Source organism: Dipodomys spectabilis, unplaced genomic scaffold (genome assembly GCF_019054845.1).
Source record: "Dipodomys spectabilis isolate Male_0828 unplaced genomic scaffold, ASM1905484v1 ptg000125l, whole genome shotgun sequence".
In the NCBI taxonomy this organism is placed as follows: domain Eukaryota; kingdom Metazoa; phylum Chordata; class Mammalia; order Rodentia; family Heteromyidae; genus Dipodomys; species Dipodomys spectabilis.
In genome coordinates, this window is record NW_024870802.1 from 16,231,715 (window position 1) to 16,254,568 (window position 22,854).

Sequence of the window (22,854 nt, forward strand, 5' to 3'; positions counted from 1 at the left end):
CCATCCTCACTTCCTGCAAAGCCCACTGAGAATCCCCTGCCAGCCCTAGCACAATCTGTTGAGTAATCCTGGAAAGCAGTGTCTGGATAAGGTTGGATAAACCACAATGGGAAGAAAGCAGACGGAGAACATGGGAAAGCCCAAGCCACGGAGCCCGGGTTGCTCAGTTCTCAATGTCCGCCATCCTCCGTGGAGGCTGGGGACCTTTCCCCATCTGCTAGGCCACTTCCTTCCTTCCACGTGGCTTCTGCAAAGTTATGCTCTGGCCTTTACACCCTGCATGTGGCTGGGGTCATCAGTTTCTCCCCAACTCTTGTCAGCAGGGTCATGCAAGCAGCTGATCTTGTGGGTTTGTTTGTTTTTTTCAAAGGCATAGAGTGAGTTTGTGGCCTATGAGAGCAAACAAGAGGTCAAAATGAGATTTTTGTCTTTGTATGTGTTGGGACTGGGGCTTGAACTCAGGGCCTTGTGCTCTTGTTTGGTGTTTCTGTTCAAGCCTAGTGTTCAATCACTTGCCGCTTTTTGTTGGCTCTCAGAGTCTAGGATGGCCTTGAACTGCGATCCTCAGATCTCAGCCTCCTATACAGGCACAAGTCACCAGCACTTGGCCAGAATTAGTTAGAAGGAAATTCCAGTAGCTTCTCCCTTCCCTTAGGTGCCCTGAGATGAAGAAACGAAGGGAGGCTGTCTTCCTGGGACAGATTCCCGGGTGGTGGTTTAGGAAATAACTGTCACATCTAATAGAAAGCCATGGGATGCATCCTGAGTGTGGCCCTCTGTTCACGGTACCTAGGGACCCAGCACCATGTGGTTGGAGAGAAGCTGGCTTTGAACAAAAGCTGAGGCAAGCCAGCCATGAATCACCACCACCTCCTCCCCACAATGCTCTAGAAGGGTCCAGCATCCCTTTTGGAATTTCTGCATGCTCAAATGAAAGTTTTAGGCCCCCTCAAGATAAATCATAGCTCTTTATTCTCTAACAGTTCCATTTGTGATTAAAAATACTTACAATAATTGAGTAAAGAAAACTAAATTCCACCACTTTGTTTTCGCCTGTTTTTATTGATGAGAGGGGCACTTCTGCCACCCTGGGGCACAGTAAGCTTTGATGTGCTCCCAAGGCTCTCCAATGACATCACAGCATCTGGAAATGTTTGCAAGCTCTAGGTAGCAGTACAAGTGTCCTGTTAGAGCATAATTCCTTACCACCTCCTGTCTCCATGTCGTGTCTTTCTAGAAGCAATCTGCATTGCCACAAGACCTACAGACTTCTAAATGTGCTTAAAGCATCTCTTTTTTATTAAGATTTTTATTGTAAACATACTGTACAGAAAAGGGGTTACAGTTGCATGAGCAAGGTAATGAGTACATTTCTTATCCAGCATTGTTTTTCCCCTACCATCCCTTCCCTCCCACCTCCTCAGCTACACCCGCCCCTCCCCCCAAGCATCTTTTACTACTATGAAGCACAACTTTTTTTTTAACTGAAAAAAAATTCATGAGGAGAAATGTCAACATTTTCCTTAGGCATTTCTTTCCCATGGTTCAATGTAATCCAATCCCAGGTGTGCAAAAATTTCTTCTTCGCTCTCAGCTTTGAGAAATATCCTCTGAAAGTATAATGAGAAATAAAGCATCATGAGAATTATATATGTCCAGATATTTTTCTTAGTGTGGACTCAAAGTGTTACTTGTAAAACTGTCTCTCTAGCATGAACTTATTGCCAAAACATAATGTCCTGCTTTGAAGCATAAGTCATGATGACTAACTCCTTCCCATTCAGGAATATGGATAATAATAATAATAATAAAATTGAGGTAAAATCATGTCAGCTTTCCACACTCAGCAAAAGGCATTTGGAGTCTATGGTTAAAATCAAAACCCCCAGGGCTGGGAAGGTGGCTCAGTGGTAGAGCACTTGCCTTGCATGCCTGAGGCCCTGGGTTCGATTCCTCAGCACCACATAAGCAAAAAGAAAAAAAGCTGGAAGTGGCGCTGTGGCTCAAGTGGTAGAGCGCTAGCCTTGAGCTGAAGAGCTGAAAAGCCCAGGCCCAGTGTTCAGACCCCACAACCGGACCCAAAAACAAAAACAAAAACAAAAAAATCAAAACCCCCGAAGAGGTCTTCTTACTAAATTATTTGGAAAGTTCCAGGCAATTTTCAAACAAAGGCAGAATTATATACTGCTAGTAATTATGAGATGACTACATGTACTGCGGTATCCCCAGCTTTCTGTACCCCCAATTCCAGTGCACCCCCGTTCTTCTAGGATTTAAGGCTAAGCTCATCTTCTCTCCATTCCTTCTTTTTTTCTCTTTCCTTCCTTCCTTCCCTCTCCCTCCCTCCCTTCTTCCTTCCTTCCTTCCTTCCTTCCTTCCTTCCCTTCCTTCCTTCCTTCCTTCCCTTCCTTCCTTCCTTCCCTTCCTTCCTTCTTTCCTTCCTTCCTTCCTTCCTTCCTTCCTTCCTTCCTTCCTTCCTTCCTTCCTTCCTTCCTTCCTTCCTTCCTTCCTTCCTTCCTTCCTTCCTCCCTTTCTTTCTTTCTTTCTTTCAGTGTTGGGACTTGAACTCTGGAACTTATGCTCTCTCTTGTTTTTTTTTTTTTTGCTCACGGCTGGTGCTTTACTACTTGAACCACTACTTGAACCACTGAAGGTAAGAATCACATAGCTGGGCACCACTGGCCCATGCCTGTAATCCTAGCTACTCAGGAGGCTGAGATCTGAGGATTGTGGTTCGAAGCCAGTCCAGGCAGGAAAGTCTGTGAGACTCTTATGTCCAATAAACTCAGAAAAACTGGAAGTGGTGCTGTGGCTCAAGCAGTAGGGCACTAGTCTTGAGCAAAATGAGCTGAGGGATAGTACCTAGGCCAAGAGTTCAAACCATAAGACAAGCAAACCCCCCCCACCACCAAAAAATCAAACACAAAACCTTACCATGTTTGTCTGGCTCCAAACCTCAATTCTCAGATCTCAACCTCCTGAGCAGCTAGGATGACAGGTGTGAGTCACCAATGTCTAGCTCTGCCCTGCTCCTTGCAAGAATCTCTCAATTGTGACTCTGAGCCATTCAGAATGCTACTGCTCCTGCTTGTAAGGAGTGCTCAAGTGGGTGTTGTAATTTAAAAGGATCCTTCATTTTCTTTGGAGATGGCTGCAAATGCCAAGAATCTAACATGTTCAGTTATGCCCACTGCTCTACTAGCTCTGGAGGCCCTATTCACTCATCATCTTTGAACCAAAAGCCCTCAAACTGTCTTTTGGGCCAGAAGGGGGCTTGGGTCTGTGGGAATTTTCTTTTGTGATCATCTAGGAATGGGGACACTTGTAGCAAAGCTAACAAGTTAGCTTAAAATGTTAAAATCAGATCAGGGGATGTGTTCACTTGGGAAATAAGCCTTGGGAATGGGAACCAAAACAGGCCATTTCAAGAAGAAAGTTCTACCTTAGCCTTATCATATAAAGCATGGTTGTCCAACATCATTTTCCGCTCGTGTGTGGCATAGCGCCGGAGATCTCTCTCAAACTGCTGGGAAGAGAAAGTAAAAAGAAAATCACTGCCATGTCTAGACTAATGTCTTTGGTATTGGGCAGCTAGAGATAGCTGAGACCCTCTAATGAATACTGCTTTCTACTGAACATTCTCAAGTGGTGTTCTTCCCCAGGGCAGGGCTCTCTTAGAGCAGAACTCTGATCCCATGAACAGAACTGAAGCTAGGTGAGAGCACAGATGTATCTTGTTCTATCATTCTATTTCCTTATCAGACAGTGCCTGGCAGGTGCTGTAAGATGAACGCTGGTTGAATAGATAAGTTAGTTGGTAAAGGGAGAATTGTGTCCAGCTTATTCTGATCCAAAGGAAATTCTGGATAATTTTCTTTTAGGATTTTGAGTATCATTGCAAAAGAGAAAAAGGAAATGGGGTCCCAGATTCTAGCCTGGCTGTGCACCTCTTGGCAGCTCACACAACCTCTCGGAATCTTGGCTGGTCACAGGATGGAGGGATTGCACAGCCATGTCTTCTCGACTCTCTCAGCCTCCTGCTAAGACTCCAGAAAAAGCCATCCAGGCTACAATGGCTTCTCTCATGAGCAGGAGTGGGCTTTGCAGCCTTGGCCAGGTCCAAAGCCCAGGATGAGGACATGTAAAGCTTGGAAACAAGGACAGTGAATAACTTAGTCGTTCAGTTAGCTTTCTTGAGAGAAGCACAGATGGAGATTCCACCCATTCTAGATGGATTAGACAGAAAGCCTGGGATTGCTGCACCCTGGAGGAGGATGAAGGAGGAAGTCCACACAGCCAGTGGTGGAAATAGGGCTCAGCCTCTGAGTCTGAAAGCCTGGGCTCTCTGCACCAAGCAATTCCAGCTTCTTTGTTGAAAAGCTGCATCTGAGTCTCACAGCAACACTGTAGACAGGCAGAGCGAGGATGTTGTCTGAAGCCTCAGATGAAGAAAGGCCATAGAAACAAGATGGCCTGACCCTTGCTTACATCATGCGTGGCTGCCTAGCATGTATTTGAGGTTTCCAGAGCATCTTCTCACCCAACCTGTAATCCAGTGAAGTAGCCAAGGTCCTGGTCATCATTTCTCCCATTGGCTAAATGGAATCTCTACAAGGTATTGGAACTTTGTTCAAGTTCAGACAGCTGGGAAGGACTTGTCATCAAATCTGGATGTTTCAAGCACAGGTGGCTGGCTCTACTTCCAGAGTTTCTGAATCCATGGGCCTAGGTGGGGTGGAGAATTCACTGATCTAAGCTGCTCCAAGGTAAGGCTGCTCATCTGGGGTCCACACATGGGGAATCAGTGTTCTGTCTTAACCTGACTCCGACAGCCAGGTTCAGGAAAACTCTCCCAGTGTGTCTCCTCGGTCCCCTGGCCCTCCTCACTCCTGTGGCCGCCAGTAATTCCCAGGCCTAGGCAGGTCAGACCTCTGTCTGGGAACGTAGCACTTACCCGGGAGCCTGTCCACCCCAGCAGGGCAAAGGCTCGGCGCTCATAAGGGCACATGACCAAGTCCACACGGATGGCTTTCCAGGTCTTTCCTTCCTGCTGTGAGGTCTGGTCACTGTTCACCCTCTGATGGTCCAGTTTCAAAATGAGAAAACATTTTTGAAAGTGATCTAAAGCATCCACCTTCCTACTTGGCAACTTGAGCTTTTCAAATGTCGACTCCACATGGTCACAGTATAAAAGTAGTCCCTGGAAAGCGAGAAGAAGACAGGTCAGGAAGGAAGGGAGGGTCTCTTATGGAGAGCATCTATGATTAACTGACATCTTCACAGGGCTGAGCAGAAGGTGGGTGCATGCATGTTCTCACGACATAGGGAGAGGAAGTGAAAAAAAATGGCTGTCCTTGTCTTCCTGAAGAACAGGAATTGAGGGGGGGGGGGGGGGGACGGCGGGGAGAGGCTGAGAAAAACTTTGAGAGAATCTGCCAGAACTCAGGCCCTGTTTTTGCTGGGTATGTATGTAGACTGCAATCTACCTGTAAACTCTAAAGTAGCTGGGATTACAGGCAGGTACAGCATATCTGTCTGTTGTAATGGAGCCTCACTAAGGCTTGCTTGCTCTCGCTGGCTGAATCCTGGTGTCTGCCTCCTGAGTAGCTGGGATTACAAGCATGAACCACCACCTTTGACTTACCTTTTTTTCCCACAAGTTTGTCACTTGATGCAGAAGTTGCTGTTCTTTTTCTTCTGTTACTTCTGGGCTAGTAATTAAAAAATCCACATCATGCCCAATCTTCTTACCTCTAGTTTAAAAAAAAGTTCAAAATGAATTAATTAGATTAGATTCTTGTCTTTCTTTTTGATCAGAGACTGGCTAGCACTCTAACAACTGAGCTACACTTCCAAACCCTAGATTAGATTCTTCTTTTTTGTTGTTGTTTTGTTTTTTGGTTGTGGAGCTTGAATTCAGGGCCTGGACACTGTCCCTGAGCAATTCAGCTCAAGGCTAGTGCTCTGCCACTTTGAGTCACAATGCCACTTTTGGTTTTCTGGTGGTTAGTTGGAGATAAGACACTCTTGGACTTTCTTGCCTGGGCTGGATTTGAACGACAATCCTCAGATCTCAGCCCCCTGAGGAGCTAGAATTATAGGCGTGAGCCACTAATACCTGGCTACTTGGTTAGATTTTTTTCAGCCATTGTTTTTGTAAAACATTGTTTTTGTTTCTATGCCCTATGCTTATAGAGCAAAATAGCCATGGCTTTTCTTTTTGGTGGTGCTGGTTTTTAATTTAGGATCTTCACCCTGCTAGGCCAGTACTCTGCCTCTAGAGCCAGGCCCACTGGCCCTTGCATTTAAGTGTGTTTTTAGATAAGGTCTCATGAGATGATCTTAAACAATGATTCTCCTCTGTCCACACCACAAAGAGATAGGGTTATAGGTGTGCATCATCATGCCAGGCCTCATAGCATTTTGTTGTTGTTGTTGTTGGTCATGAGGCTTGAACTCTGGGCCTGGGCACTGTCCCTCAGCTCTACAGCTCAAGATGAGTGCTCTACTACTTGAGCCACCACCCCACCTCTGGCTTTCTGGTGGTTTATTAGAGATAAGAGTTTCACAGACTTTCCTGCCTGGGCTGGCTTTGAACCATGATCCTTAGATCTCAGCCTCCTGAGTAGCGAGGATTACAGGCATGAGCCACCAGTACCCCGCTCCTCATAACATTTTAACAAACAAGATATTGGCTCTTGCAACTGTCTTCTTTGCAAAATAGATTTATGACATGGAAAAAAACCATATGCAGAATATATATGGCTATGTACAGATGGGCAGAAAGTAACAATGAATACTTCTTCTGTACATTCACTGATATCGACAGCACACACATGCACACAAAGACATGCATGGCACAAGCAAACCAGATTGCATTTATATAACACAAAGCAGCACTCCTGGAGTTAGGACAGAGATGAAGAGAATTTTCTTGGATTCAGTCTTTCTCCCCTTTCTCCTTTGCCCCAAGCCTCACTGGTCAGAATAGCAGCAGCCACCAGGCAGAGGTTCAGAAGGAAAGGTAGAGGTAGCAAGGGATGGAAGAAGAGGAATAAATCCCTTTCTGACGTAGTGGTCTCAGTATCAAAGAAATGCACACATCTCTGAGAAGTTCACTCAATCATTCATGGAGTCACCCAAGATATCCTGAACCCCCACTCCATGCCAGGCATTAGCACCCTGGTCTGAGTGGGAACTGAACCCACTAGCTTAGTGGGCAAGCTCGCATGGGAGTGAACTCCCGTGAAACTGCACCAGAGGCTTGGCACATGGTCAGCAGCTTTGAAGAGAGCTTCCTACTCCAGTCCAGAGAAGGGGAGGATCAAGGAAGGCTTTATGGAGGAGGTGGCATTGAAATTGATGGGAAGAACTTAACCAGGAAAGGCAGCCCAAAGAGAGAATTGCCTCTGAGCAGAGCCAGAGACAAGAAGCAGTCTGCGTGTACAGGGAGTGGCCTGCCCTTTAAGGATGCTGAAAATGAACAGAGTAACAGGAGGCACAGCTCCAGGGAGAGACTGGTGCCAGTTCGTCAAAGGCCCTGTGTGCTCATTGAAGCCTGCCTGTGACCCACAGTCACAGAAGGTGTCAGAGCAAAGGAGGCAGAGCAGCCCAGTCACTCACCTCCGGAACCCTCCCGTCAGTGTGACGAAGGCACTGGGAAGGAATGTCCGGACGGCCTCTTTAACCAGCATGCTGACTGCCTCTGCCTCCGCCCTAGTCACACTGCTGACGAGGTCTTCGTAATAGAGGAACCCTGAGAGGCCATTGGACAGGGTAGGTCAGTGTAGATGCTGCTATGGCACATGCAGCATTACCAGGGTGGAGCGGGGATTCTGCCCCCCTACGGGGCTACAAGGCCACAGGCATCAACTAAACTCTGTTTCTATGGAGACATTCGTTTAGTTGAGAGAGCTCTGATTTCTGAGAATGGCTTCTGGGTGCCTACTAAGGACACAGTGTCCACATCCCTCAGGAGCCCCAACTGCTCTGATCCAACATCCTAATGAAGAGCCACGCTTCTTTTTAAATATATTATAAAGGTGATGTATAGAGGGGATTCAGTTATATGTCAGGTAAAGAATACATTTCTCAGCCTCTTCTTCCTTCTGTTTTTCTCTTTCTCCTCTTCTTCCTCTTTCCTTCTCCTCTTCTTCCCCTACCTCCTCCCCACTCTTCCTCCTCTTCTTCTTCCTCTTGTTCCTCCTCTACCTTCATCTTCTTCCTCCCTCTCTTCCTTTTCCTGTTCCCCCTCCTCTTCCTCTTGCTCCTTTCTGTTAGTTTTTGATACAGGCTCTCACTAGTGTAGTCAAGTTGGTCTTTGGCTTTTCATCCTCCTGCCCCAAGCTCCCAGGTCAATTTCCCTTCCTCCCTTGACTCTTTACCCACATTTCTTATCCAGGAGAGAGCTAGGACCCAAATGTCTACAAGCCCACACAAAGCAGGTCAGCGAGTACTTCAGTTTGACATGGGAAAAAGGAATCAAATTAGCCACTGGGAAAAGCCTTTCCCACTGTGTCAGACACAGTGTTATCTGGCATATTCTCCCTGTTACTGATGAGGAAGTTAAGGTTTTAATAACTTACTCAAGGTTACACATCTGGAAAGTGCTAGAACCAAGACTTGGATTCAAGCATCAACAGATTATACCGATCCTCTCCCAATTAAAAAAAAAATTCAGCTCACTGAGATTCCCATGGAAGTACAGCTGACTCCAGTCTCTTCCACAACCCAACTCACCCAGAACAGCAGTGAATTTTAGGCGAACTCATACCTGCTTTCTGCATTCGTGTGAATTTCAGGCTTTTGTCTGATCTGACTTTGCTCAGAGTTCTAAAGCCCATCTGGAACCATTTCTCAGATGTCTTCAATCCCACTCCAAACACAGAAGTAAACAACTAATGGGAAGGACAGACATGCTATTAATTTTGAGGATAATCACCGTGAAAATGACAAGAGACTTTCCAAGGTTTGGGGTGGGGGGGAGAGGGGGAGAGCAGGAGCAAGGCTCCCACCCAGCTTCTCTTGAGCTAACAAGCAGGTGGGTGCTGGTGGTTTCTTCAAGGCTATTGGTACATGGTCCATGAGAGTGAGAAGCATCTATCTGCACAGGGCTCACATAGAACTCAGGTAGCAGATGGCCTGTGCTTCCAGTACAGCACAATCTCGGGCTGCATGTCTATCCTCGGCACTGATAGAGAAATGCCCATGGAGGTTAAAGATCTCTCCTACCCCACAGGTGGCTAGTGGCAGAACACAGATGGAATCACCGATTTATTTATATTTATAAACCAGCTCCTGCTCACAGCCACATTTTAGGTCTTTGCATCATTTTTGAACGGAAGGATCTGGTCAAAGCCCCTTCTACCTGCTACTCTAGGGGAGGGAATGTTGGGAAATTACAGATCATATCAAAATCAATGGAGGTATAGGGAATTGTTCCCAGATAGGGGGTGGTTCTTCAAGAGTAAGTTTGTTCAGTCTGTGTGGTCCTTTTGTCGCCTCGGTATTTGTAAACACCAATCACTGATTCTTGGAAGGTAAAGTATTTGCATATCACCATAGGGTAGCTATAATCTAGGGCATCTACATTTGTTTAGGCATCTTCTTCCTAGAACTCTACTATACATCAAATTGTTCATCTCTCCCACTTGATATTTCATATGTTGAAGTCCTAAGCTCCTGCCTGATTGTTAGAAATGGAGCCTCTAGGAGGTTATTGAGTTTAGATAAGGTCCTATCTGTGCTTCTGTAAGAAGAGGCCCCACAGACCACTCTCTCTCTCTGGCCCTGTCTGTCCTTGTCTGTCTCTCACTGTCTCTGTCTCTGCCTATTTTTTCCTCTCTTTCTTTCTATCATAGGAGGACACACCAAGTTGGCCAGTATTTGCAAACCAGAAAGAGGTCCTCACAAGAATCCAACCATGCTAGCACCTTGATCTAGAACTTTCAGCTTCTAGTACTAGAAGGAAATATATTTCTATTGTTTAAGCTCTTCAGTGGCATTTCATTATGGCAACCCAAGATGACTAACAGCCATCCAGAGAAGACAATATGATTAACCAAAAGGCTTTTTTTCCCAATAAACATATACTTACTTTGAAGGATTGATATCGTTCGTCATTTAACACAGCTTTAACTTCAGAACTTTCTCCATCTTCAATAATTTCCTGCATTGTTAAGTGAAAAATAGTTTAATTGATTGCCACTGGACAATCACAGTACAAGACTCCCAGTCACAGATCTAGAAGCATGGTTTCTCATGTGGCACACCTGTTGCCCACAGAATGCTTCCCTGGCTGGCCTGGAGAAAACAATTTCCCTGTAATCCTGACAATGCAAGCTCCTCCTATTCCCAAAGACCTCTTCACTATCCTTCAGGATAGAATATAGAATTATGAGGGGCCCAACCTACAGAACCATAGGCAAAATATCCATTGACAAATATATGCCCAAATATTTCTGATAATTCCTTTTCCAATGGAGATGAACTTGTTAGAATAAAAAGATGGGCTGGGAAGGTGGCTCAGTGGTAGATCGCTTGCCTTGCATGCTTGAGGCCCTGGGTTCGATTCCTCAGCACCACATAAACAAAAAGAAAAAAGCCAGAAATGGCGCTGTGGCTTAAGTGGTAGAGGGCTAGCCTTGAGGTGAAGAGCTGAGGGACAGCACCCAGGCCCAGAGTTCAGGCCCACGACTGGACCTCCCCCCAAAATAAAATAAAATAAAAAGACTTTTGGGGGCTGGGAAAATGGCTCAGTGGTAGAGTGCTTGCCTTACATGCATGGGGCCCTCGGTTTGATTCCTCAGCACCACATAAGCAGAAAAAGCTAGAAGTGGGGCTGAGGCTCAAGTGTTAGAACGCTAGTCTACAGCTGAAGAGCTGAGGGACAGCGCCCAGGCCCGGAGTTCAGGCCTCACGACCCACAAAAAAAATAAATAATAAATAAATAAAATAAAAAGACTTTTCAATTGAGTGGGTTAATTTTGGACCCACTAAATAGCTAGTTCACATTTAAGCCTTTATGACGTCAGCTCCTTTTATTGGAGTTGGGATATGTTCCTTAAATAATGTGTTGTGCCCTTGACTATACTGAAACTTATAACCAAATCACCAACTTGCAGGGAAATCCTTGAACTCTAGGCCTGGGCTCTGTCCCTGAGATCTTTTGCTCAAGGCTACCACTCTACCACTTTGAGCCACTGCTCCACTTCTAGTTTTCAGGTGGTTAATTGGAAATAAGAGTCTAACAGACTTTCCTGGTTGGGCTGGCTTTAAACTGCAATCCTCAGATCTCAGCCTCCTGAGTAGCTATGATTACAGGCATGAGCCACCAGCCTCTAACTGGAAAATCCTTAAACATCTTTAAACACATAAATACTACCCAGCTCCTGGAACCCAGATAGAGAGGAGGAATAAATTCACTGCACACCACACGATCGCTGAAGGCATCACAGCTTTCACACAGCCTGTGTTGGAAGTCAGGCATCTCCCTGCACTGAGCTTTTAAGTTACTTGAGCAATAGCAAGAGAGCTCTTCTATTCTACTAACTGGTCCTTCATAGAGCCAGCCGTGATAATAGTGGGGTATGGATTATACACACATACATCTAACTCTATAGATATGAAGAATTATCTAAGAAATATCCTGTATAGAAATATATGTTGAGATAGATAGAATGAACTAATAGTTTCCTGATGATTATAATAAATATGATTTCATGATTCCTTCTCTCTTTCCCCATCCAGATCCTCTGTCTCTCTCTACCCTTTCCCTATTAAGAGGTGTGACAAAACCTACCTTGCTCTTACCTCTATGATATATTTCACCTTGTCCCCCAGACAGGGAATTCCTTCTGTGTCCTTCATGCTGCTAACGGTGAACGGCAGAGATTTCAGTACAGAGGATGCCCTCATGAATGCCAGACAACAGTTTTCATTCTCTCTAAACTCAGAATTTTCAGCCAGTATGTCAAGGGCATCCTGAAGAATAAAAACCGATAAGCAAAAGGGCTGCTTCTGAGTCCTCAGCCAGTGGTCACTCAAAAATGTCTCTTGCTCTCCTTACATATTGAAAAGCACCTGACCATCTCCTTGAAGGACAGGATTGGTCTCCTGCAACTCGGCACCCTCCCCTCTAGGATGGAGTAGAGCTGAACTGAAAAGGCAGGAGCTGAATGTATCATGAGGAAACTCTCTTAGCTGCTGTTAGATATTCAGGAATGATTTAACCAATCAATGTTCTAGTGCTCACTGCATTCTATTAATAAGGCCTAGGCATGTTCCTTCCTTCTTTGCTGCCTTCTTCACCAGCCTGTGGCTATGGTTCTGCCAGGATCCCCGGGCATCTTCATCTCTTAGCACAGGCCCAAAGCACAGCCAGTGCTTAACATAGGCTTGTTAGGTGAACGGGCGTGCTCCTAGGCAGTGCAGACCCCAGTACAGGGTTATTTAAGGTGAAGTGTGTTTGCACTGCTAGCAGAGGAAACAGCTGCAGTTGTGTGGCATCGTACTCAGTAAACCAGTAGCTTCAATTTCCTGGTCTTCATCACAGATGTGGGGCTGGAAGTGTAAAAATGAGCAGCTCTGTGTTTGATATTCTACCGGATGTTTTCTGCAGGTGATGATGGACCACTAGGCTCAGGGACAAGCAGCTGTGGACTTGTTAAGGTCATCTGGAATGCTTCAGGGCTAATGAGAGCCTCAGAGATGCTACAGCTAATGTCTTATTGCATAAACCAGGAAGTTAGGCTCAGAGAGAGGCATCGACTTGCTCCAGCTACTTAATCCCAGGCTGGCCTCCACATTAGCCAATTCTTCGTCTGTTGGCTTCCCAGCAAAAGCTGTGGATGCATCACGGATGCATGATTTGTCCTTGCTATGTTTTTGGCTAGTTACAGTATTTGGCTTTTCAGGATATTTTTCCTTTGAAGAGTATTGTGCTCATTAGTGACAACTCTGACTAAGTAGCAATCTATCCTCTCTAGAGAATAGACTCCAAAGATATTGGTCCATTTCCATGCAAGAAAGATGAGCCTCCAAAATAAAAGAATAAAAGAGATTGATTCTTGATAGAAAGAAGAATGAGAAATAGCCTAAGGGATGAGTAGATATGGGAGATAGCTTTCTCAGATTTCCAGATAAATCATCATTTAGTTTGTAGGCCTACAGAAAGAAGCTTCAAGGCCTTCATGTGTCCTGAATATTGGTAAACCTCTTACCGTGAATACATGGTTCCAGTTGTTTAAAGTGGTTCTTCTCTCACAAGCGTACTGAGAGATCTTTTGTGCAGTCTGTGGTAGAGTGTTTTGGAGGCCTGGGTTGGAGCTAGGTGGATAGTCTCTTCTCAGCTAAACAAATGTGTAACCATCCATTTTAAATAGCACTGAACAAAAACAACAATCATCAGCCATGTAGAAAATAATTGGAGACAATTTTTAGCAATTATCTATGTTTTAAAAATATTATGTACATCTTAATATTTGAATTAGCTATTATTAACATATTTTTCTGTTTTAAGTTGTATTAATCAGCAAGTTTCATTATGATATGTATCTTTTTTGGAAATAAAACAAAACATGAAAAAGGAACTACCAAATAATGATCATTTTTCTTTTCTGGGAACTAATATCATTATGGACCAATGTCTTTTCCCAAATGGCCTAGAACTATGGTAAAGCATTTACAATTAAGAGCTTAAGTTTCCTTATTTTTTATTTCTTCATTTTCTTTTCCCAAATAATTTTAGTAAGAAAAGTACTTTTCTGGTTGCAAAAACATCAAGGCATAAATATTTTGAAATATTTGTGCATGAATGTATTCATGCAAATAGCTCCCATCTACACATTTCCTACAATATATCAGACATGGTACCTGCTACTCTAATCTTCATGCTTCTTTTGTGAGGTGGCATTATTATGTCATGGAGGAGGAAACCAGAGCTCAGAAAAGCTCAGTGACTTGTAGAGAACCTAGGGTTTAACTCAGGTCTATAGATTCCATAGCCCATGCTCTTGGGCACCAAGCAAAGGGCAGTGAAGGTCCTACCCAGGATACTTACAACAAGCTGGTGTTTTCCTGTCGTCTGCACTGGTTTCCCTGCTCCCATGCATTCTACCAGCCAGGAGATGTCAAGGAATTCCAGCTGGGAGCTGGCTTTGATGTTCTGTACTTGAAGCCACTCCAGAACGTCTGAACCTGAGTTGTTTTCTGCTACAATGTGGGTGACAGAATCGCTAGAAAATACAACACAAGATAATCCGGTAAAGGAGTTTACATCTGGAGCTCTCCTCTGTCTTCCAGGTTTCAGAGTGTCAATTTCTTTATTTTATTTTATTGTAAAGATACTGTACAGAGGGGTTACAGTTACATGAGTAAGGTAATGAGTACATTTCTTGTCGAACATTGTTACTTACTTCTTTGTTTTTCTCCTACTATCCTTTCCTTCCCCCACATCCCCCACTCCCTCCCCCCAGAAGTGTAAAGTTCATTTCCAACATAGTGTCATGTGAGTCTCATTGTTGCAATGGATCATTCTGTGTCCTTGTTTCAGCATTTTGTTATTCCCTTTCCCCTCCCCAAATTAGATAGATGTATATTCAAGATGCCAGGTACCAAAATCAAATATGGTGACAACAGGGAATATACTATAGGGGGAAGAGCATACAAAAGAAATATAAAAATCATATAGTACATTAAAAACAATAATGACACAGAAAAACCTTTCGTGTCCATATCTTGGAGTTCATATAGGTTTAGAGTGTCAATTTCAAAGGGGAAGATGCATGCTAGACTGGACCAGAATCCAGGACCCCATGCAAAGGAATCCTCCATTTAAATTAGTGGAGGAGGAACGGTCTATGTTACATGTCAGATGCAGGAAAAACTCAGCCAATATTAGCAAGAATGTGGTGTTCAGGGACCGCTAAGGTCCAGAGAAGATAGAAAGTGAAATTGTCCTTAGACAATTTCAATCCAGCAGCCTTCTAACTGCAATCCACAGCCAGAAATACATTTTATATCAGGAAATAGACATAGGTATAGCTATAAGTCTGCCTTGGTCTGTTTTGACTGTTAACGCAAACAAAGCACCTTAGATGGGGCAATGTGTTAAAGGCAGGATTTGATTGCTCATTGTTTTAAAAGGTGAGATGCTGACAGATTTGGTGGCTGGTAAGGGTCCCTTCCTCATAAGTGGCACCTGCTGGGTGTCCTCACATGGTAGGAAGGGCCTCTTTTGTAAAGCCATTGATCCATTCACCAGAGCAGAGCCCTCCTGACAATCACTTTATCTCCTACCTACAATGGTCATCTCAAGAATTTGCTTTCAACATACAAGTTCTAGGGACCACAAACATTCAAACCATAGCAGCATCTCATTAAATTGATTTAATTGATAGCTTATGGCCAGCCTTTAGGCACTGTTGCTTTATATGTCTTGCTGTGCACTCATACCTGTGATGTAAGACAGCCAGGGATCCTTTCCCTACTAATACCTGAGCAGCTGCCATGTTTCTGTTTTCCAAGCTTTATCATGTCATTACATATACACGTAACTTCTCAAGTAAGTGATGGATTATTCACACTGAAAGAATGGGAAAAGTAGTTGGGTGTGGTGGCACACACCTGTAATCTCAGCACTTAAGAGACTGAGGCAGATGGACTGAGAGTCTGAGGCAAGCCTGTGCTATGAGAGAGGGAGAGCGAGAGAAAGAAAGGAAGGAATAGAAGTGACATTGTGAAAGTCAGATAGCTGTAAAATATACTTTTTCTGATGGTCATAGGCAGGTCAGGTATGTTATTATATCTAGTTTTCAACAAGATTTTACAGTTGGCATCATAAGACCAGATGATTGGGTGGGGCAGTACTTGAGTTGCGAGTCATCTGGCTAAGCTGCTGCTCTACTCCTTCAATCATACTTCCAGCTCTACTTTTTGCTAGTTATTTTGCAGATGGAGTCTAGAAAACTTTTATGCCCAGGCTGTCCTGAATCATAATCCTTCAGATCTCAATCTCCTGAGTCAACAAGGTTACAGGTGTGAGCCACCATCACTCCGTTAGACCTAATGATTTTTTTAAAGTCCTTTCTATTCCTTCTGCTCTCTTCCTTGACTTCCCTTTCTCTTCAATCCATTGAGTATGTTGAGGTTTACTATTATATGCACTGCATATAATAAAAGGTTATTTGTGGTGGTAGGCGTAAAAAAGACTAGGTACCAAAGAAGGAAAAAAGGGGGGTTTCTATATAATAGTTTCTCAAATGAAATCAGGGGTTAACAATGAATTTTGAAGAGACACAAAATACAGACTAGTAAGGAGTGTTCAGAGAAAACAAAGAGATTGGTGTGAGCTGGGAGAGTCAGATACTGTGGGAAATTGGAGCTTGTATGTGGTTTAGATGGCTGAATAGGAACAGGGTATCTGGAAGGCAGAACTTTGAGTTCTTCTGGAAGAGTAGGTTCAGAAGTAAAGGAACAGGGAAGAACTGGCCAGGATTGGAGTGAAGAGGTTGTTGGGAAGTGGCTGAATTGGTAGGGACCACCAAATTATAGAGGGTCTAAAAGCCAAAGCCTCTTTGAGGAGGTTGACTCTTCTTTTCTGGGGTTCTGAAGCCAAAGAAGGATCTTGTGAGCAGGGTGTTGATGGCACTGCAGTGTTATTTTATAAGAGTGATCTGGTACACACAATGACTTGGACGGAAGAATGATGGGTGGGGAGTGAAATAACAAGCCAGGTGTGAGATGGTCGTAATCCAGCCTGTTCCTGCTGCACTGGAAAGAAAGACAAAAAAGAAACACAGGACATTTCATATGGGTGACTTGTGAAAGTTGAAGTGGAAATCAGAATCAAATAACTCCAACATAATCCCAAGTAATAACACCTTTGGTAGAAATAGGGATTTAAGAAATTGTACCTCTTTGCAGGGAAGATTAGGAAGGGACTGAAGGTATTTCAGGTATGCTGCTTTAAAAGGTGGCAGATCTAAATTAGAATATCTTGTTGACAGGTGAGATCTGAGGCTAGTGCTGGGAAAGAAGTGGGGGTTAGAAGTTAGAGCTAAAGCTGTCTGATGGCAGGCATGCCAAGTCAGAAATGAACTATGATCAAATATTTTACAAGGCCTAAGGAAACAGCTGCAACTGATTTCCCAATTCTAGGTCCATTTAATTCCAAAAAATATGTGTAATAAACGTCTTGTGAAGGGTTTAAGAAGACATCAAAAGGATAGAGAACACACTTATGCAGGAAATACTAGTCATCTATATCTCTTCAGAGGGAAACATTTCACTCTTATATCGTCAGACTCTTTATTATGTATTATTACTTATTTATAATATTAGATAAGAGATGATATTCATCTTGTTATAATGGGGCTTTGTCTAAGGTCAGAGAGAGAAAAGAGTGTTGAGAAGGAGTCTGGGGCTCAGTTTTCAAGTCCTCCCCACTCCCTTTCTTCCCCCCACCCTCTGCCTCTTTTCCCAGGACAGAGGAAGTATGTCTAAGATTACGCCGAGGATGAGAGCCATGTACGCTCTTTGGCTTGGCTCATGTAAGTAGATATGTCAGTGATGGAATCGAATTCAGAAGACAGAAGACTCTGATTTAAATGTCCAATCTTGCTAATTAAGTAACTGGCAAACAAAGCACAACAAAAACAATCTTAAAGCATACCCCAGACAAAGAGTCCAACAAACAAGACTTCTTAAGACCGTGCTACTCGGAGTGCATATGGTATGAGCCCTGGGTTCTCAACAAGGTAAGTACAGGGATTTGACATCACAATAGGTTTATTGTTTGTTTTCAAATAAAACCTTCAGGGTAAAAGAATTTTTTTGTAAACTAGTCCTTTGTCTGGAATAATGGAAGAAATACAAGCTTAGAGAGCCATCCCTGTCCTTGCCCTTTGAATTTTATCTTCTTGTGTTGCCTGAGTTCACTTGGCCTTCTCCACCTAATGGTCTAGATTTGCATACAGTGCGATTCCTCAAGGTTGGGCTATCATTTGCAGACAAGTCCACCTCTGGCTGTGCCTTCCTCTATGCTCAGTCCTGAGCCTGCTGGAAACAGTATGACCAGGAGACTCGCTCTCCCACACCCCAGTACACCACACTGACGATTTCCCATTGCTCTATGTGGCATCTGTTTGTCTATTTGCTGGTACCCAAGTTTCTCGCTGCTCTGAGTGCTCCAGTACTGAAAATATTTATACTTCACAAAGAACCAGAGAGAGGAGTTTAAAAGCTCCAAACACAGAGAAATGATATATCTATAAGAAGATGGAAACACTAATTACCCGCATTGACTCTTACATGTTCTAGATATGTATTGAATTATTATTCTGTAATCCATAACTATGTGCAATTACTAGGTGTCGATTAAAACACAAGAATATAATCATACACGAAATAGATTAAAAACCTAGTGCTCAGACACTCGGGGTTTACAACATTAACTCACAAATCTTAGTTCTGAGGCTTGAATTTCCCCTCAGCTACCAATTGCCTTGCTTTCCTGTCTTCCTTTCCCAGGCTAGTGCTACCTCACTCCAAACAACTAGAAATGCCTTCCATGAAAGACACGCACCCATTTTCTTTGCCTAGAGACAGACCTGCCACCCAGTCCAGTCTGGCTTTCTTAAACTCACCGAAGGTCACCTGCTTTTCGCTTGGTTTCCTGAGATATCATTCTGGATTCTTCCCATCCGTTGTAGGACTTATTTTGTAAACAGTGACTTGAATGATTTACCCTCAAACCAAGTTGTTTATAGTTTACAACCCCTCCTGGCCAGTTTCCCACAGCAACTAATGTCTTTCAGAATCCTCGGAATCTAGAGATGGAAGCAGCTGTGTAGGTTTTATCCTGAGCTCTTACTAGCCAGGTTTCTGTTTCCAGTCTTGTCATGCTTTTAACCAAGAATAACATGTCAGGATTGTTAGTGTCACCTTAAATGGGATTTTTCAATAATTTTATTTATTTTTATCCCTGAGCTTCTTTGTGCTCAAGGCCGAGTGTTCTACCACTTGAGCCACAGAGCCACTTCTGGCTTTTTCTGAGTAGTTTATTGGAGATGAGTCACATGGCCTTTCTTGCCTGGGCTGGCTCTGAACCAAGATCCTTAGATATCAGCCTCTTAAGTAGCTATGATTACAGGTGTGAGCCACTGGCACCTGACTTTTTCAATAATTTAAAGTTTGCAAATTTTGAAATAGAAAGTAATTTGTACTAAAGCAAGACTGAAGCTAATATTCCTTGCTATTGCATTGATAAAACTGAGGTTTGTATTAGGTTGCCAGAGACAAAAGTAATATTCATACATTATAGGAAATATACATATATTACATTATATTAGAAGCAAACTTTGGTGGTGTGTTAGAGCAAAGTGCCCTCCTACAGACACTGGGAAGTGAGAGTTATCTGAGTGTTCACATTTCAAGGAGACAGAGACCAAAGACAGTTCTAACTGATGAGGAGACTCATAGATCAAAGGGGTGGAGAAAAGATTCATAACTGCAGCCTTCTAAAGCAGCTGCCCATTGTTGGGTTTTGTCTGCAACTCTTTGCCTGCCTTGAGCTTTCTCTGTCAGGCATTTTTAAGAGGCTGATCCAACAATGTGCCCTTGAGCCTGATAAAAGCCATGCCTGAATCTGGTCAAGGATAGGGAGTCAGCCAACACGCAGGTGGAAAACACAGCGTTTACTACCATGAGTTTCCCATGGACCTGGGAGACAATGGTTTCCGATAATGAATGAAGTCAAAGCCATATTTCAAATGTTATATATACTGAATGAATGGGAAGGACAAGCAGCCAGGTTAGCTAAACAAAACCAAAATAATACAAGAAGACTAAAAGTAAAGAACTGGGTAGCCATATATTAGGGTTTTTGTGTACTTTTATTTTAAAGGACAACTAGTACATAGAATATACAGATCATAAAAAATATTTAGTTGGGCACTAGTGGCTCATAACTGTAATCCTAGCTACTTCAAAGACTGAGAGGTAGAAAAATTTAGAAAACTCTCCAATTAACCAGAAAAGAATTAGCTAAATTGGAGGCATGGATCAAATGGTAGCTGTGAGTAAAAAAAGCAGAGTGAGAGCTTACGGCCTCAAGTTCAAGTCCTGGTACCGGCACAAATATTAGTATCCATAATCTCCCACCCTTAAGAACTCCTTCTAACAGCTTGGTGGGTTTTCTTCCTGTCTTTGTTCTGTTAGTTTCTGTCACATTATCTACTTCATGCCCCAGAGAGGAGCCCACTCCCTTGAGTTCTGATATATAGCACAACAGATCCAGCTGATTCCAAGAAAATCTTACTTTACACCAGATAAGCATTTCCATTTACCAAAGTACACTGACACCCATTCTCCTGTTTGCTGATCACGTTAGACTATTTATGAGGAAAGTAAGATCAGATTGGAAAGAGGAGACTTTGACCACACCACATGGCTGGGAAAATCAGAGAGGTAGGACTTCTATTTCCTGTGGTTTATGCCTACCCCATAGATCTCAGGTGTGTTTAATGAGTCTTTGGAGCTGCCAGCCTGCAAACTTTGCCCCAGTCAAACACCCAACAGCAAGCAGTTTGCCTGCCAGGTACTTGTTTCCTCTGTTGCCTGTGCAGCTAGGCTTGGCCCATGGCAGCAGGCATCTGGAGCACAGAGTGGGTCTTGTTGGCTGTCTCCAACAGAAGAAACTTGCCTTTCATTAGATCCCCTAAGTACCTGCTTCAGCCACTGAATAAGCAAAGGATCCAGCTCTGTAAGTCAGGGGCTGGAAGTATGGACGTTCTAGAAAGAGCCTTCCACGTAAGTGGTTATCTTGAACAGCTGATTCTCATCTACCTGGCTGACTCTCACCACATTTCATGATCATGAAAATCAGTCCTATATTTGCTCAGGCTTTCTGTTCATTTTTTTATTTATGGGTTTTTTTGTTGTTTTTTTTTTGCTTCTATCCCTATATACCCCTTCCTCCTCTTAATTCTTAATGTTTTATGTAAGTCTGTGAGATGAGGCAGATTTTACAATGTGATAGAAACTATGATTTTTAAGAAGCAATGTAAGAAAATGAGCTTGCAAATAGTTGTAGAAGTGTAAAAAGAAAGAAAAGAAATAGGAATAAAAAAAGTAGAATGTGTAAAGAGCAATTAAAAGAAGAGAGGCCAAAGGAGATTTGGAATTTCTGCATGGGGACCTTTTAGCAAAACACTAAATGTTTAAAAAGTCCATGTCTTAGGAATGATGGTGTTGTGGAATTAAACACATCTGGTTATTGGATTTTGAATTATGCCTTCCCAACACATTAGAGCGGACATTTTATCAAGAAATACTTGACAATTTTATTTGTAAATACCAAAGATTCTTTTTGAAGTCCAAATGCCACCTAGCCTGCTTACATTTTTTTTCTGACAAAATTGTGGTCCATCTACTCTGTCAGAACCAGAGACTCGTATAGGTCCCCATCTGTCAGGGAATTGCGTGGGTCCCTGCTGTGTCTCCACTGCAATCCCTGGGCAGATTGATCTGGAACCCTCATTTATAGCCAGGTTCTTATATCACTTCTCCTGTTCTGCTTTCTCTTCATTGATTCAAGCAAGGCCAGTATATACAGCAGGGGGGAAAACAAAAAGAACTTCTGCTTAACAGGAGCAGAGTGGAAAAGGAACCAATCCAGGTGACCTAAACAGTGGCTTCAACTGCCTCCTTTCTGAGATCTGGTCACATCCCACCAGCAGATCTATCAGATGAGTTGCCACTAAGTCTTTAACCAGAATCACTCTCGATACTCTATTTAGAAAACTATGATCAAGGTTGATGCCTGTGCTAAAGAAGCTGTTCTCAAGACTCCCTACGTTGTTTAACAAAGTGAGAGCCGCAGTATCCTACCTGAGCTCATTTTCCACCCTGAACCCTTTACTGCGGGCCAGCTCCATGAGGAAGGCTCTGCGGCTGGTTCCCATTTTCTTCTCCAAGATGAAGAGGACCAAGTCTTGAAATTTGATGTCTTGAGAAGTGGAGGACATCAAGGCGCCCATCTGCCTGGGTCTCTTCTTGCGAGGGCCTGAGTGAGCTGTTGGCAGTGGATCCATAGGAAGAGACTGCTCTGTCTCTGGCTGAACAGTGGAGGGGTGTGTTTAGAAGTGAGGGGGAGAAGGAGGCTGCCACTCTCCCGCATCAGGGCTCTGATGTCACCTCACTGGCACTGGCAGACTCTGAAGCCAGGGGAAGTCTTCATGGGCATCACCCTGGTAACAGCTTCCTGCTGAAGGAATGCCTGCCTCTGTTCAATTCCTTCTTCCAGTATGAAGAGCTTAATGGGAACAGTAAGTTAGCATCTGCCTTTACGTGCGTAGCCCCATGTCTCCTCAGAAAACTCATGAGGTAGGTAGGGAAGGAAGTACCATTGTTGGTATATCACCTTTCTCTCTGAGTGTTCAAGTCTTTCTCTTGTTTTTATGTATTCCTTTTAATTCCCAGGCCAGAGGTTTTCTCTTCCTCTCACAATCATTCAGGTGTGAAGTTTGCATGGGGTGCTGCATGCTGTATGTGGGTGCTTTGATTTTACATAACCAGCATTGCCACACTTTCATTCTACTGGTCACCTAGAACTATGATTTTCAGATCTGTATTCTACTCTGCCACTCTGAATTGCTCTACAGCAATATATGAACCACAAGTTCCCTTATGTGGGTGTATTGCACATAGATAGGGAAACCAAGTCTCAGACAAGTACTCAAGATGATAGAATAAGGGAACAAATAAGGTCTCAAATTCAGTTCTTCTGAGTCCAAATGCAAAATATCTTAGTTTTTTCTCCCCAGTGGGCTAACTTTGTCTAGAAAATAGTCAGTT

The 22,854-nt window shown here is 43.5% G+C and overlaps 1 protein-coding gene across 1 annotated transcript; it reads right to left on the bottom strand.

Annotated features, from left to right (window-relative positions):
* Nucleotides 1-1,456: 1,456 nt before the first annotated feature.
* On the bottom strand, nt 1,457-22,025 carry Dntt (DNA nucleotidylexotransferase). The gene is made up of 11 exons (XM_042689424.1): nt 21,889-22,025; nt 14,060-14,234; nt 13,221-13,349; nt 11,812-11,982; nt 10,097-10,168; nt 8,774-8,897; nt 7,624-7,756; nt 5,645-5,753; nt 4,955-5,200; nt 3,443-3,526; nt 1,457-1,610 (listed from the first exon to the last, which is right to left on the bottom strand). Exons 1-11 carry the CDS (start codon nt 22,023-22,025, stop codon nt 1,524-1,526), a joined length of 1,467 nt encoding a protein of 488 aa, XP_042545358.1. The 3' UTR covers nt 1,457-1,523.
* Nucleotides 22,026-22,854: the final 829 nt, after the last annotated feature.